The sequence below is a fragment of the Pseudozyma hubeiensis genome (genome assembly GCF_000403515.1).
Source record: "Pseudozyma hubeiensis SY62 DNA, scaffold: PHS59, whole genome shotgun sequence".
NCBI classification, from domain to species: Eukaryota; Fungi; Basidiomycota; class Ustilaginomycetes; order Ustilaginales; family Ustilaginaceae; genus Pseudozyma; species Pseudozyma hubeiensis.
Window position 1 is genome coordinate 216,712 of NW_012133841.1, and position 14,426 is coordinate 231,137.

Here is a 14,426-nt window from a genome sequence, read left to right on the forward strand (position 1 = left end):
GCAGTCACGCATCAAACCTATTCTAGATGTGACACAGACCAGCCACAGAATGCATGGGTTCTTCCCGACGTCGTTCGATCGAGCCCGCGATGAGGGGCAATTGATATTTTTGCACAGAGATCAGCTGTGATGCCTGTGTACGATGTGTAATGTCGATGGTGGTACATGAAGATGCGAGCGAGGTGTGGTTGGGAACACTGCGAAGTAGACGGATCAAATGTGGATGTCGATCGTCGAAAGTGTGTAAATGTGACAAGGTGTCGTGCAGAGTGTCGAGAGGAGGTTGAAGAAATTATGCCTCCTGAGCACGGACACGGGCGTTGGCGTTGGTGACCTTGACGCCGAGGGCCTTAGCCTTCTCAAGAATGTCGATGCGCTTCTTGGACGAAACGTTGTGGGCGATCTCGGCAGCGTAGACACCGTTGTGCATGAGGAGAAGCTCGACGTCACGGACGTTCGAGACTACGAGTCGGCGGTATCCGTTGGGCATGAGGTGGCGGGTCTTCTTGTTGGAACCGTAGCCAATCTTGGGCATGCGAACAGTGCTGCGGAAACGACGACGAACAGCAGAGTCGATACCCTTGGGCTTACGCCACGACTCGCCGACACGGTGGTATCGGTCCGAGTGGTGGCGCTTGAACGCCTTGGTGCGCTTCTTGACGATGGGGATGGATGTGGCGGCCATCTTGACGATCTGATAGGTGGACAAGAAGTGGTGTGTCAGAACGATGAGATGGTGGAGTCGTAAACGTCGACATCCACCGAGTAGCCTCACTGCCCGGCCCACCAACATACAGAGACTCTGGTTGTTGGGTGTCCCGTCTCGAGTCTCACGTATCGAATCTACCGAATTTCACCTCGAGGAGCGAGCCTCTGCTGAAGTGCCTGCCCTAAGGACCGGCCGATGTGGCACGTGATCTGTTCCGAAGCCCATTCGAAATTCTCGAAATAAAATTTGAAATCTACACCTGAAATATGCGGCGAGAGCTGAATTGAGCCTCGTCGCCGAGCCCAGCCTAACCTCTGTGTGCCAAGTTCAGGCGAAGAGTGAGTGATCCGAGTTGAGCTGGTTGGGCCAGCCGGAAGCTTCAGTCTTGGAGTGAAGCAGACAGTGGGCTCGGTACTGCCATTCGAGATTTGTTCGTCATCATCTTCGACACCACCACACCCGTCAAGAAACATATTGTCAAGGTTAGTATCTGCGTCATCCAGCTGCTGCAAGCCGACACTTCCGACACACCAACGCATAGCAACTCGCCTAAAACCAGCCTTCAGCACGGTACGAATCATCGGTGAATCGCATTAAGCAGTCAGCGACAGCCGCATCTTCATAGTAGAGAAGGATTCAGGAGGAATTGTCGCCGACATCGCAGTGTTGCCACGAGGAATGGAGAGGGAACGAGGTCCGGATGCATCCGTGGTCGATCAGGAGAATGAAAGGCCTCGTCGTCGTATCAACTCTTAGGGCAGATCGTGGTGGTGTGTTCAAGGTCAGGCCTTTTGCCCTGTCAGCTTGCTGTTCACCCCAAACTTCCGCCTTCGTGGCACCACCGTCCACCTCTGCCAGGACCAGGGAACAAGACAGCATCATGACAGGATCCTACGGAGCTCATTCGGAAGATGCTTCGGTACACGCGCAGCCAGAAAAACTCGACTTGGCATAGACATTCATCCGCTGCCCATCTCGCTCGATTATTCTGGCTCGTATGGCTCTGCACGCTCATCTTGATCTACAGTAGGCTGTACAGTGGCTGCGTGGATGCTTGCCGTGCTTGGATTTGGCAGACAGGAAGACATGAATCATTTTTTGGGAGGGATGAATCGATGTTGGGATTTCGTCGACGGAGCAGCTGGATCACATTTACAATCATTGTTTCATCGGAGCAGTTCACTAACCCTCATCATCGCTCGCTGGTTTCTTCTTGACCTCGTCCCCCAACCTTCGACGACACTACAGATGTCCCTCCAGCAGGCTAACCCATACATCGTTGACGGCAAGGGACACCTTCTCGGTCGTCTCGCCGCTACCCTGGCCAAGGAGCTCCTCTCTGGCCAGAAGGTTGTCGTCGTCCGTTCCGAGCTCATCAACGTTTCCGGCTCCTTCTTCCGCAACAAGTTGAAGTACCACGCCTACCTGCACAAGCGCCACTTGGTCAACCCCAAGAAGGCCGGTCCCTTCCACCACCGCGCTCCCTCGCGCATCCTCTACAAGGCCATCCGCGGCATGATGCCTCACAAGACCGCTCGTGGTGCCGCCGCCCTCCAGCGATTGAAGGTCTACGAGGGTGTCCCCCCTCCTTACGACCGCAAGAAGCTCATGGTCATCCCCGCTGCTCTCCGTGTCCTCCGTCTCAAGCCCGGCCGCAAGTACGCCACCATCAAGCGTATCTCGCACGAGGTCGGCTGGAACCACATGGAGACCGTTGACAAGCTCGAGGCCAAGCGCAAGGTCAAGCAGCAGGCTTACCACGAGCGCCAGGTCACCGCTTCCAAGAAGCGCGCCGCCGCTCAGACCGCCACCGCCGACAAGCTCAAGGACGTCAACGTCCAGCTCGCTTCGTACGGCTACTAAACGGATCGCATCACCCTCATCGACCAAGAGGCCCTCCCCTAGCTGTTCTAGATCTTCATTCAAGGCACGCTGGGTCTCTGTCGACGATACCGCCAGGCGACACATTGCAGCAGCTCTCATTCACATGGCCGCAGCATGCGTTGCTTGGTATCCCCTTGCATTGCATGGCTCTCCTCTCGAGTCGTGTGATCAAAACACCGTTCCCTTACGACTCCTGGTCATTAGCCGGACCGTTAGTGAGCGATTATTCATTCATTCTTCCCACTCCCGAACCTCTCTAGCAGTAGGTGGTTTCGTGTTCCGCCATCGTGTATTTCATACTCCTCACAACACCCGTGCTGCTCCATAACAAGGACAGTGCATCACTCTCAAGTCCTACCATACGCATTCTTTGGGACTCAAAAAACTGCAAGCATCCAGATGATTTCAAACAAAGCCTCTCATTCGCGTGACAGTCTGTGAAGTTGCCATGGGCAGACCACGCGCAAGATCAAGTGTCTCATGGATTGAGCGTGTGGAAAGGGCAGCGGCAGATGAAATCCTATTCACGTTCGGAAAGGTCAAATGGAGTGATCCAAGCAGCCAGATCCTCGTCTACGACCCTACCGTCCGATGCACGCTTTGCGAGTCGACGCTTGACCTTGGCTTTGAGTCTCTGACGCTTTCCCATCAGTACCTGGTCTTGAGCATCGAATGATCCATCGGCAAGAAGGCTGAAATCATTGAAGTCGACTTCGTCATCGTCATCATCGTCGTCGAGGTCGTTCGTATCGGCCCCTCCTCTCGGATCGTTGGAACCTGACGTTTGAGGCGGGGTTTGCAAGCTGAGGCGCGGAGTATCGCCAACATTCGAGGCGAGTGCGGAGCCGGCGGAGAGCATAGCCTGCTGCTTGCGTACATAGCCCTCGTCATGCCGTTCAATCGCGTGATGCAGGTCGCGCGGCGAGTGACGTGCCGTGGAACCAGACGAGGGACACGCTGCACTGAAAGTATGAGAAGCATGAAGCAGCTGTGCGATCTGCACCACAGCTACTGGCATAGCAGGCGGTTGACGAGCGAGCTGAACGAGACGTCGTGTGGAGCCTTTGCCAGCGTACCACGCATCCAGACGTCTCGATTCTCGCTTGATGATCTGGTATTCTTCCGACTTGAGCCACGCACTTGCTTCGCCAGACTTGGCAGATGAGGTCGGCATCAGCGAAAGGCACAGCGAAACGTGCGCAGGGGACGGGTTCGTCGGCATGCTGCCTTTGCTTTGCGCCGCTTTAGCATAGTGTCCCACATGGCCGATGTCCACCCGCGTCGGCGTCACGAATTCGACTTCAGCTCGCAAAAGGCAGCGGGTACGTCTATCGCTGGCGGCCGCGACCTGTGACGGTGAAGCTTCGACACGGCTGTTTCCGTACCAGGCGATGGCTCGTAGCAGACTTTTCCATGAGTGAGCGCGAAGGATGAAGAAGCTACAACCCGAGAGGCCAGCGTCGGGGCCTGTATTCTTGGTGATGTGCGACAGCTCGATAGTAGTAGGGAAAGTGGATTTGTTTGGCGACGCCGATGTTGATGCCGACGCAGGTCGGGCAAAAGGCCGTCCTTGGTCGAGTTTTGGCGCAAAAGGAAGGTTGCCATATCCAAAATCGACTCCCGCCAACGCTCGCTTTCCCCGATGTTCCGAGGTCAACGAAGTTGCAGAGGCACTAAAGCGCTTGGACGACGGCGTCGAGTGCGAGCTTCCTCGTTGCGGAATCGAAGGTGAAGATTCAGCAGGGTGCGGGGGAGCAGAAGAGACTTCGCTGCTGGGTATTGGCGTCGAAGAGCCTTTGCCTGGATGAGAGGAGCTCGTAAAGCTCTGTCTTGGCGAGCTCATGATGGGACTGTTCTGCGATTGGCTATGTGCTGAGCTCGAGGACGATGATCGATGCTGCAAGACGGGTCGGTTGAGAGCTTCGAGAGTGACTGTGTCGTAGCGAGCAGGGAAATCCTGTTTCTCTACGGGGGACGCAGCGGCGTAAGAAGCGACATCGTTTGACGGACCAGCCTGTGTCGCTTCAGCGTATGCCGGAGGCGCGTCGTCTGAATCGGCATGCAGAGCTGCGGGCTGGGACGGCGCAGTCAGGCGATCCTGTTTGCGAACTGTTCCGCCCAATTCGTCGGACGCTTCCTCGCTACGCTTTGATGTTTCTGGTGTGGGTGGGAGGGGTCGATGTGTTCGCGGTGTAGACACGCTGCCTGCGGCGTGTACAACATCTTCGGCGAGCGTCGGTTGGTTCATCTGAAGAGCTAGTTGATAAGCTTCGCCGTGACCAGCAAAACGCCAATACTCGGCGTCAAGATCGTGGGGATCGAAGGGGTCGACCGCGGCGGGGGACAAAGATGGTTGCGGGACAGGTGATGGCGGCCTTGAACCGAAGCCACTGTCAAAGTTCGCCGACATAGGTGTCGCGGATCGATCGATTCGGTTTCTCGATTCGAGAAACTCCCAAAGAGATCGCTCGGCACTCTCCCGTCGTTCCCACTCTTCTTCCTGCTCTCGTAGACTGAGCTCCAGCGCTTTCTGTTCAGCCTCTTGCATTGCATCCAATTCTTTGCGCCTTTGCCTGTCCTGAGCCGCCGAGGCGAGCTTGGCGGCCTCGAGCATCTCCGCTTCGAGCTTATCATTCTGCTCGCGTTGACGGTGAGCGTCCCGTCTCGATTCTTCCAGCATTCGCGCCTCGCGGTCCTTGCTGCGCCGCGCTTCTTCTTCGGCATCACGACGGCTATCTTGGATGGCTCTTTGCAAGCTCTCCTCCTCTTCCTCGGCGAGACGACGTCGGCGATGATTCTCTTCGTCGTTGGCGGCGTAGACTCTTCGAAGCTCCTCTTGCTCTTGCACCTCCCTTTGCCGCTTCTCATCTTCCTGTTTTGCCGAATGCAGCGATGCTCTGATGGCATCGTCCATGTCTGCACGACAGCCTGGGCAGTCATCGGGCTGGTGTCCTGGTTCGCCATGCGTTGGAGCTGGCATGGGCATACTTTGCGGACGGCCATGCATGCCTGATCTTGTGAACGAAGTCGATGTGGTCCGCGGAGTAGGTTGCGACGGTGGTGTTGAAGGCGTGCGCGGCTGCGTCGAATCGTCCCAGAAGGCGGGTCGAGGCGAAGGGGGAGGCCGAGGGACGTAATCGGGACGCTGCGAGGCTGCTTGCTGGGGTGCGGAAAACAGCGGGTCGCCTGGGCCGAAGCTCTGGCGTACAGCATTACGATGGTGAGGATTCTGAGCAGGTTCTCCGTAGCTTTGAATTGTCTGTTGCTCTTTCTGCTCATAAGGATTGACAAGACGAACGCCTAGCGGTCCTGCCATCGAGTGAACGCGAGTTCGAGCATGTGGTTGCTGAGGATACAGAGGCGACGACATCGCATAAGCTTGAGCCTGCGGCGACTGAGGCGGCATGTGCGCAGGAGGCGTGGATGGGAATGTTGATGTAGACGGAGAGGCTGCTGAGTGGGCTCGGCTGATTCGAGCTGGGGGCAGTACAGGCGCATCGACAGGCAGTGGAACGAAAGTGGGCCTAACGTGCGACGTTCCAGCCGACGCCGAAGGAGACTCTGATTGCCATCTTCCTTGGCGATAGCCTCGCTGATGGAGCTGTACGGAAGGCTGCATGCTGGTTAGAGATCAGCGCAATGTCATGATCACTTGCACGCAGAGAGCGGTCATCGGCTTGCGATGTGATGTTGTTGGTCGTACAAGAGCAAGAGATTACCGCGGGATGTGGAGGAGCCAAGACAAACCACACTCAGGGCTGTGCGGTCCAGCGGCCAAATTTATGCAGCAGCAGCACATTTGACTCCGCGTTGAAACCGGGGGGGAAAACGCGGGCAGAAAATTGGATGTCATTTCCCAGATGAGACCAAGACCATGGCGTTGAGCAGATCAGCTTGATCATTCAACAGCAACATCTTACTTGGCACCGGCCTTGACAGCGGCCTTAGTGGTCTTACCACCCTTAGCTCAGGCGGCCGTGGTGCTCTTAATGACACCGACAGCAACGGTCTGTCGCATGTCACGGACGGCGAAACGTCCAAGAGGGGGGTAGACGGAGTTCTTCCGAGCATTTTTCTCATGGAATTCGAACGCGATTCGATCGAGCCCGCTCATTTCAATTCGACGAGTGAATCGCATCAGGCAATGACTCGGGGTCTTTCTCATTTGTAACGAAGGTAAACATGTCATTACTAAGATGAACAGCGGACTGTAGAGCGACTAGTTTCCCTGTCCCGGCGCAGGTGGGTTCGGGTTGTCCAGCAGGATACCGATCGCACCTTCTACGCTTCCACCTGCCATGAGCAATGCTCTGACGTTGGCCTGACCGTCGTAGAAGCCCATCCCCTGCATCTGTTCGAGCTGAGACGAGAAGCGCTCCTCGGGTGGTCTCGAGTCTCGCGATGCTGGAGCTCCTCCACCGAATCCTCCTAGTCCACCGAGTCCTCCGAGTCCTCCAAATGCTCCTGCGCCTCCACTGCCTCCTGCTCCACCGAACATCTGCTGCAGGAACGAGGGATCCGCAAACGGATTTGGCGGAGCTCCCTGACCAGCGTCGCGGGAGTTGGCATTGTCGCCACCGGCGCCAGCGCCGGCGGCGGTAAAGAGGTTGCGATGGGCGCCGTCGTTGCCATTGTTACTGTTGCCTCCGCTTCCAGTCTCACCAAACGCACCAGCAGGCGGCCACTGTCCAGCGCCGCCCCCAGCGCCACCGGCACCAAAGCCACCTAGACCACCCAAGCCTGCCATGCCGCCCATACCTCCTCCCATTCCAGCGCTCTCCATAAGCTGCGACATCTGCGTCATCCTCTGCATGGTCTCGGGATTGGTGATCATTTCGCGAAACTGCTCAGACTGCATCATCTGGCGCATCTGGGGCGCCATGCCTTGCAGCTGAGGGTTCATGGCGATCATCTGATCGATGAATTCGGGACGAGACATCATATCACGCATCTGGCGCTGCACCTCGGGGTTCTGCATCAATCCCATCATCATGTTGGGGTCGCGCGGGTTGAGACCCATTCCTCCGAATGCTCCGCCGCTCTCATTGAGGAGTCGTGCCATGTGCGGACCGGCGTAGTCGGCGCGATTCAAGGCCGACAGAGGGTTGTTGGTAAAGTTCTGGCCTGCGGAAAAGTTGGAAGGTACGCCTTGCGCCTGCGAAGAGGCGGCATTGTTCGAGCCGCTGCTTGCTGCTGGTGCTGTTCCAGGCACGGATGGGTTGCCCGTGGTAGGTGCGGATCGAGCAGCCGACTTGACCATGTGGATGGTGTTGCCGTCCTTGACCTTGTAGACCGAGAGCGCCTCTTCGTCCTTGAGCACCTTGCCGGCGTAGATGAGCCTCTGAGAATCGGCGGGAACGTCTGGCTTCTGCTTCTCGATGGCCTCTTTGAGCTGACGCACGGTCTGGTCGGAAGTGATTTCGATGGTGAGCTTGATGTCCGAGGGGCCCTTGATGTTGATCTTGAGCGGCGTAGCCGCATCGCCAGAGTCTGCCATGATCGAAGAGCGTACGCGCAAAGACGAGAACGAAGTCGATGCGAGGGAGATGGAGGTAAAGTGATGAGGTGATGCGGGCTATCCCCGACGATATTACGATGCATTGGATGCTTGCCGCACACATGTGGAGTTTTCCCTTTTGACGGACGGATCCCGGACTTCAGCAACTGAGCACAGACACGTTTTTGATGCGCATTGTGCGCGTGCCGCGCCGCTTTTTCAATTCGGGCGAGAGAGACAAGTAGCTTTCATGGTGAGCATATCGAGGACACTGTGGACATGACAGAAGGCTATTGGTGCGACAAATCTATGCTATGGCGGCGGCGTCGGTACTGGCAGTGAACTGCAGCTCCTTCTCATACCTCTTCAACGTGTCCTTGGGAAACTTGGACCGGCACGTAAGACAGAAAGGTCTCGGCGAGCAAAAGAGACTCAGACAGACGCTGCAGATGTATCCGATGTCAACGATCTTGCGATGGCAGAAGCAGGCCGCCCGGAAATCGATCTCTTCTAGCGTCGGCAGGTTCATGACACCTCGCATGGAGCGTGATGGCAAATACGTCGTGAGCAAGGTCTGCACTAGGCTAGAGCGCATATCCGGGGCGGCCGACTTGTCGCCACCAACCTGATCCTGGTCGTCGGACAGGCGAAAGTAGGTTCCCGAAGTGAGATAGGAGGCCTGTTGAAGAAAGACCGTATCGCTTCCAAACAACTTGCAGACGTCGATGGTGATGCCCTTCTTCTGAGCGGCAAAGATGCAGTTCATCATGGGGATGTACTGCGTCGAAGCGTCCTGCGTCACGCTGAGGATGAGGATGCGCGACTTGAAGCTGCCCATGCTACCGGCGCCTCCAACACCGCTCCCTCCGGACGATGCATTGCCGCCTCCTGCGCGAGTCTGCGCCGTTGCTGCTATCCCGTTCCCTGTGTTGGCTGCATCCGTGGCATCGCTCAGTCCCAGCCGGTTCAGATGGCAAAGAGCCTGCGAAAGCGCAGATACGATGCCTACATTGACCGAGCGCGCCAGCGTTGCCTGCTTCACCGCTTCTTCGTCGCCGCTTGCATCAACGGCCTCTTGCGCCTGTCTTGCACGATCGAACATGGACTTGCACGTGTCTCGAATGCCCTGTTCGAGATTGTCGTCGACCAGCTTGAAATGTTGATAAGTGTTGGCATCCGGTTTGTGCGCACTCGTAGAAGCCGCCGAGCTCGTCGAGCCCGCGTCAGCAGCCTTGACTGAGAAGGAAGCCGTGGAATAGAGGAGCTGGGCGGTACCTGTTCCAGCTGCGGCATAGATGGCCAAGCCGTTCTCGTGCTGCATTGCCATGTGCGCATTAAGAAGGATCATGATGGCGGAAAGCGCATCCTCCAGAGCAACGTCGCTCGATGTTTGCTTGCCCTTTCCTTTCCCGAGCGCTTCGGATCTTCTCGTCCATGCCAGCGGATTGATGTCGAGGACGAGGACGAGAAAGTCGGGTGAAGTGCGAGCCGCGCTGCCCTTGGACGTCTGGATGTGGGAAAAGCCCGCGTTGGCGATGTCGGTGGTCGACTTTGCTTGCGTTGTTGGGGCCGGCATTTCGATCCTGCCTAGCCAGATATAGATATACTCCGCTCAGGCTATAATATGTGGTGGAAGATGGACGGTGGGGGACTCTCGATGATAGATGATGCTGAGTCGTGAATGTTCGACGTCTGAATGTGGAGAAGCGGGTCCACTGCAACTTAACACAACGCAACAGCAGCGACTCCGTCTCCCGAGTCTTTTGCGAAATTTTTGGAGGAAAGCGGCTTCCTGGAGCTTGTCAGGGTTCACAAGTTCTTGATACAGCTTCCGCATCGAGGAACATCGTCTACCTTTCGCTTGATCACAGACATATTTCTCTCACTCACGAGAACAAAGGGCCGGCACGATGTTCTCCGTCAAACGCTTCGATGCTTTCAGCTCGTCATCGCCGTCAGGGAGCAAAGATGACCGTGCGGATACAGCCAAGCTCGACGCTCTCAATGAGCGCATCTCGAAGAAACGCAAAGTGGTGCAAAGCGGCGAAGCATCCGGCTTGCAACCGAGCCTTCCCGGCGCATCGTCAACTTCAATAAGACCCACTGCCACTGCGGCGGGACCAGCTGCTCCTGCAGCACGGCCCGCCCTCAACATCCACCCTTCTCGCCTCAACAATGCTCCATTACTCCGTCAATCTGTCAAAAAGGCACAGACGGGCCCCAGAGAAAAGACAAAGGCCAAGCAGAGATATCTCAAAGCCAAGAAGGATCGTCGCAAGGCACGACTGCGTGCCGCACCCAAAAAGTCAAAGGCCGACGCGGACGGCGCGCAAGCAACAGCAGACAATTCGATCGTCTCTCAATTACCGGAAGAGGAAGCATTGCATCGCCGAGAGGCAGCGCGGAAGAAGGAAGCGCGACCATCGCAGCAGCCCATAGCATCCGAAATCGATTCAATGTCTTCCGCAGACTCCGATACGGAGTCTAGCGAGGAGTCAAGTTCGGACTCTGACAAAGAAGATGCCGAATCAGCTTCGCCTTCGACTCCCGAAGCTACAGCTCCGGAGGTAGCGACAGACACCGAAGTCATGGATGTTGATGGAGAAGCTCCGACAGAGGAGAAAGCGCTCGAGAGGTTCCCTCTTGCGGGTATCAAGAAGGCGGTCGATCCTACTCTCATCCGCTCCCTCGGTCTCCCAGAAGGGCTTTCGAACAGGACAGTCGTGGATCCAACACTCTCTCGGCCGCTTCCTCAGCAGAACGGTAAAAAGCCCAAATCTGTCAAGCCCTCATCTTTGCAGTCTCTCGACGGAGGCGCTCTCATCGACCAGGACACTGAGGAAGTCCTCTCGGACGACCAGGAATCCGTCACCATCTCCGCTCGCAGCAATGCCAGCGATGACTTTAGCAAGGTATCTCTGAGTGATGCTGTCCGCTCACGTCTCGAAGCACTCGGCGTCAGCGAATGGTTTGCTGTCCAAGTATCCGTCATTCCATGTCTCCTAGCGCAGCCGCAGAGTCGATCTCTCTACCGCCCTTTTGCTCCTCCTCGGGATCTCTGCGTTTCCGCGCCAACTGGAAGCGGAAAGACCCTTGCGTACAGCGTACCCATCGTCGAGGTCCTGCGAGCGCGTCAGATCGTTCGTCTGCGTGCGCTGATCGTACTGCCAACGCGTGACCTTGTTTTCCAAGTTAGGACCACGTTGGAGCTCGTCGCGAAAGGGTCTGGCTTGAGGATCGGCACTGCCACCGGACAACACAGCTTCGCACACGAGCAGACCCAACTCGTCGGGTCGAGCAGCGCGGGAATCGAAGACGAGGATAGCCAGCCGCTAGAGTCTAAAGTCGACATCTTGATCGCAACACCTGGTCGACTGATCGACCACCTGGACTCGACTCCCGGATTCACTCTTGCACATTTGCGCTTCTTAGTCATCGACGAAGCGGATCGTCTGCTCAACCAGTCTTTCCAAGAATGGCTCGGTCGCGTTCTTGCTGCTACGAACGGTGATACCGACTCGATGCAAGCACCCACATCGCAGACGACAGCACAAGCTCCGTACGAGCTCCTCTCCTCCAGCGCTTCAGGGTTGGGAGCTGCAGCATCAGCGACACTACAGGAGGAAGCAAGTCCGTCCGTACAAAAACTCCTGTTCTCAGCAACGCTGACTCGCGATCCAGCCAAGATCGCTGCTCTCGGTCTTCGCAATCCACACTACATCACTGTTCAAGATAGTCACTCTGCTGGAGACGAACGCAACGAACGAAGAGACGGTGCACAGCAACACGAGCGCTTCTCGCTTCCACATTCGCTGCATGAACACATGCTAGTCACAACGTCAGCAGAAAAACCTTTCCACCTACTCTACCTGCTTCATCGTCCTGATGATGTCAACAACGAACTGAAACCCGTCCGCAAGGCGCTTTGCTTCACGAAGTCGGTCGACTCGGCTGCGAGACTCGTCAAGCTGTTCGACATCTGTGAAGCTGTTCGAAGCGAGAACAGTCTCGTCGCTCGCGGAAGCAGGCCTTTGGTTTTCAAGAACTACTCCTCAGAGCTCAAGCCCTCCGATCGACAACGGATATTGACATCCTTCGAGCAAGGAGAGATCGACTTGCTCATTTGCTCGGATCTCATTTCGCGAGGTATTGACTTGCCCTCCGTCGAACACGTCATCTCGTACGATGCCCCCATCGATCCAGCCAAGTACGTCCACCGTGTCGGCCGTACGGCTCGAGCAGGCAAACACGGCGACGCCTGGACCCTCGTCGAGGAGCAGGAGGCTCGCCACTTCAAAAAGATGGTCCGCTCCATCGCGCGTCAAACGCCCATCGCAAAGATCAAGCCCAAGGAGCTCAAGGAGGACGAGATTGTGGACTTTGTCGAAGGTGATCCCGTCATTCGCGAACTGCACAAGCTCAGGGAGGCGTATGAAGAGGCTCTTGGAAGGATGGCTAAACTCTACCGCACACAGTGAGGTCGGTAAGGTCTTCAAATGGACGTGAAGAATACTCACTTCAGCTTCGGAATGTCAATTGCCTTGCTAAAGTGATCGAGAATTCCATCTCCCGCGATGACCGCGAAACAGAGCGTTGTTACTCGAGCGTGTATGTTTGTTTTGTGATCCGCGCTCTTCGAGTCTCAGCAGCCCGTCTGCGAGCGAGAATCTGCATGCATGGCTAACGTCGAGTCTGTATTGAAATTCAGAGGCGTGGGAGCCTGTCCGTCGCTTCACGGACCAACCTTGTTTTGGCGGTCTTGCTGGCAACGGTGGTGTCAAAATCCTGATCAAGCCTGACTGTTGCGGGTGCTTGGTTCCGCACACACTCGTGCTTCTCCTTGCGGGCTGGCGGGTTGTTGAGATCCAGACCTGTGTATTTGCCGCCGTTGTCGCCTTTCTAGGTCAGAGAAAGCCGCAGCTGAAGTGTGTACAAATAAACCCGCAGAGAACAAAGCCTTTGAGCGTCAACACGCATCTCGCACTTTCAGAGAGGTTCTCGACCCAAGCGCGAGCCAGATTCCCGCAAAGTTCCCGCAGCTCAGCCTGTCTACTGCGAGCCCTAAATAGCGGTCGCCATGGCCGTCTTCAAAGGCGGACCTGCCCTTCCCAAGCGATCCGAGACGACCATGAGTGCCCCTCCCGCCACCAACACTTCCCCTCCCTCCACACCTGCCAGTCGCACGCAGCGCACCACCGCTGTACTCTCCAACCGACCCAGCAAGCTCAACAACGACGACGTTGACATGCAGGATATGGATAGTGGTGACGACTACGCCACGTCGACGTTCCGCGGCTCGAGCACTGACGACGATGGTGACGCAGGCATCACTACCCCCATTTCCGACATTCGTTCCACCTCGCGCAACAACAATGTTAAGAGGGAGTTGGACGACGCTGACGATGCTGACGGCGGGCCTGCAAAGACTCGCAAGACGGCTCTGACTGAAGATGCCGCTCGCGACGTCAAGCCGATGAAGGCCGAGCCGTCGACTCCGAAGAAAGCTCGCACCAACGCTGCCGCTGGATCCAGCAAGGATGGCCCCAAGACTCCGACCAAGAGGCAGACCAGCTCGGCTCCTGCGACCCCTGGACAGGCTGGTGAGTCCCTCAGCGTACGTACACCAGTATTGAGATATCATCGTACAGTCTTGACAGACGATCATCGTGGAATGGAATGCTGACACTTCCGCACTTGTCTCCGCTGCTCAACTCACATCCTCCAGAACTGGAACTCTGATCACTGGGACGATCTCAACTTTGCCATCCTCAAAGTCGCCCTTGACCACGTAAGTGTCCTCGTTGGTCGTAGCTGTAAATGGAACCAAACACTGACCCTCGTCTGCTGATTCCGCATCTGTTGATTCCGCATCTGACAGTCTGCGGAGCTCTACGAAGCCAGCCCTAGCCTCAACCCTTGGAGATTCAAAGGTCGTCTCCTCGTCAAAGTACGTCCTTGCCGTCCGTGTTGCACAGCCGCAATCCGCTCAGCAATACTGACACGATATCAACTTCTCTTGCATCACGATGGCACTGCAGGTCCGTCAGCTAATGAAAGATGCTACCGGCGGCGATGTGGCTGGCAAGCGCTGGGACGTCGAGTGCAAGCCTGGTCGAGCCAAGAGCTCGCCGAAGAAGTAAGCCACTCGTCCTTTGCAGTTTCGAAGGGCGACATGATGAGCCAACATCGAACGACATCGGTACAAGCCATCGCGACAGCTCCAACTCTCATCCGCACAAGTCCGATTTTTCATTCAGAACCATCATGTATCACCATCAAAAAGCATCAACACCGCGCACACCAAATATGCATGAACACCATGTCATTACTTCCTCC

At 56.4% G+C, this 14,426-nt stretch overlaps 7 protein-coding genes across 7 annotated transcripts; 3 read left to right on the forward strand and 4 right to left on the reverse strand.

Annotated features, from left to right (window-relative positions):
• Nucleotides 1-292: 292 nt before the first annotated feature.
• On the reverse strand, nt 293-685 carry PHSY_006614 (60S ribosomal protein L32; the record flags this gene model as incomplete). The annotated part of the gene is made up of 1 exon (XM_012337214.1): nt 293-685. The coding sequence occupies one exon, from the start codon at nt 683-685 to the stop codon at nt 293-295; it is 393 nt and encodes a 130-aa protein (XP_012192604.1).
• Nucleotides 686-1,957: 1,272 nt separating this feature from the next.
• PHSY_006615 (60S ribosomal protein L13/L16) lies at nt 1,958-2,572 on the forward strand (the record flags this gene model as incomplete). The annotated part of the gene is made up of 1 exon (XM_012337215.1): nt 1,958-2,572. The coding sequence occupies one exon, from the start codon at nt 1,958-1,960 to the stop codon at nt 2,570-2,572; it is 615 nt and encodes a 204-aa protein (XP_012192605.1).
• Nucleotides 2,573-3,113: 541 nt separating this feature from the next.
• Nucleotides 3,114-5,909, reverse strand: PHSY_006616 (ubiquitin C-terminal hydrolase CreB; the record flags this gene model as incomplete). Its single annotated transcript, XM_012337216.1, has 1 exon — nt 3,114-5,909. The coding sequence occupies one exon, from the start codon at nt 5,907-5,909 to the stop codon at nt 3,114-3,116; it is 2,796 nt and encodes a 931-aa protein (XP_012192606.1).
• Nucleotides 5,910-6,812: 903 nt separating this feature from the next.
• Nucleotides 6,813-8,090, reverse strand: PHSY_006617 (hypothetical protein; the record flags this gene model as incomplete). The annotated part of the gene is made up of 1 exon (XM_012337217.1): nt 6,813-8,090. The coding sequence occupies one exon, from the start codon at nt 8,088-8,090 to the stop codon at nt 6,813-6,815; it is 1,278 nt and encodes a 425-aa protein (XP_012192607.1).
• A 307-nt stretch (nt 8,091-8,397) lies between these two features.
• Nucleotides 8,398-9,666, reverse strand: PHSY_006618 (hypothetical protein; the record flags this gene model as incomplete). The annotated part of the gene is made up of 1 exon (XM_012337218.1): nt 8,398-9,666. The coding sequence occupies one exon, from the start codon at nt 9,664-9,666 to the stop codon at nt 8,398-8,400; it is 1,269 nt and encodes a 422-aa protein (XP_012192608.1).
• A 334-nt stretch (nt 9,667-10,000) lies between these two features.
• Nucleotides 10,001-12,568, forward strand: PHSY_006619 (hypothetical protein; the record flags this gene model as incomplete). The annotated part of the gene is made up of 1 exon (XM_012337219.1): nt 10,001-12,568. One exon carries the CDS (start codon nt 10,001-10,003, stop codon nt 12,566-12,568), a length of 2,568 nt encoding a protein of 855 aa, XP_012192609.1.
• Nucleotides 12,569-13,167: 599 nt separating this feature from the next.
• Nucleotides 13,168-14,230, forward strand: PHSY_006620 (metal resistance protein YCF1; the record flags this gene model as incomplete). The annotated part of the gene is made up of 4 exons (XM_012337220.1): nt 13,168-13,704; nt 13,816-13,878; nt 13,969-14,037; nt 14,129-14,230. 4 exons carry the CDS (start codon nt 13,168-13,170, stop codon nt 14,228-14,230), a joined length of 771 nt encoding a protein of 256 aa, XP_012192610.1.
• Between the last annotated feature and the right edge of the window lie 196 nt (nt 14,231-14,426).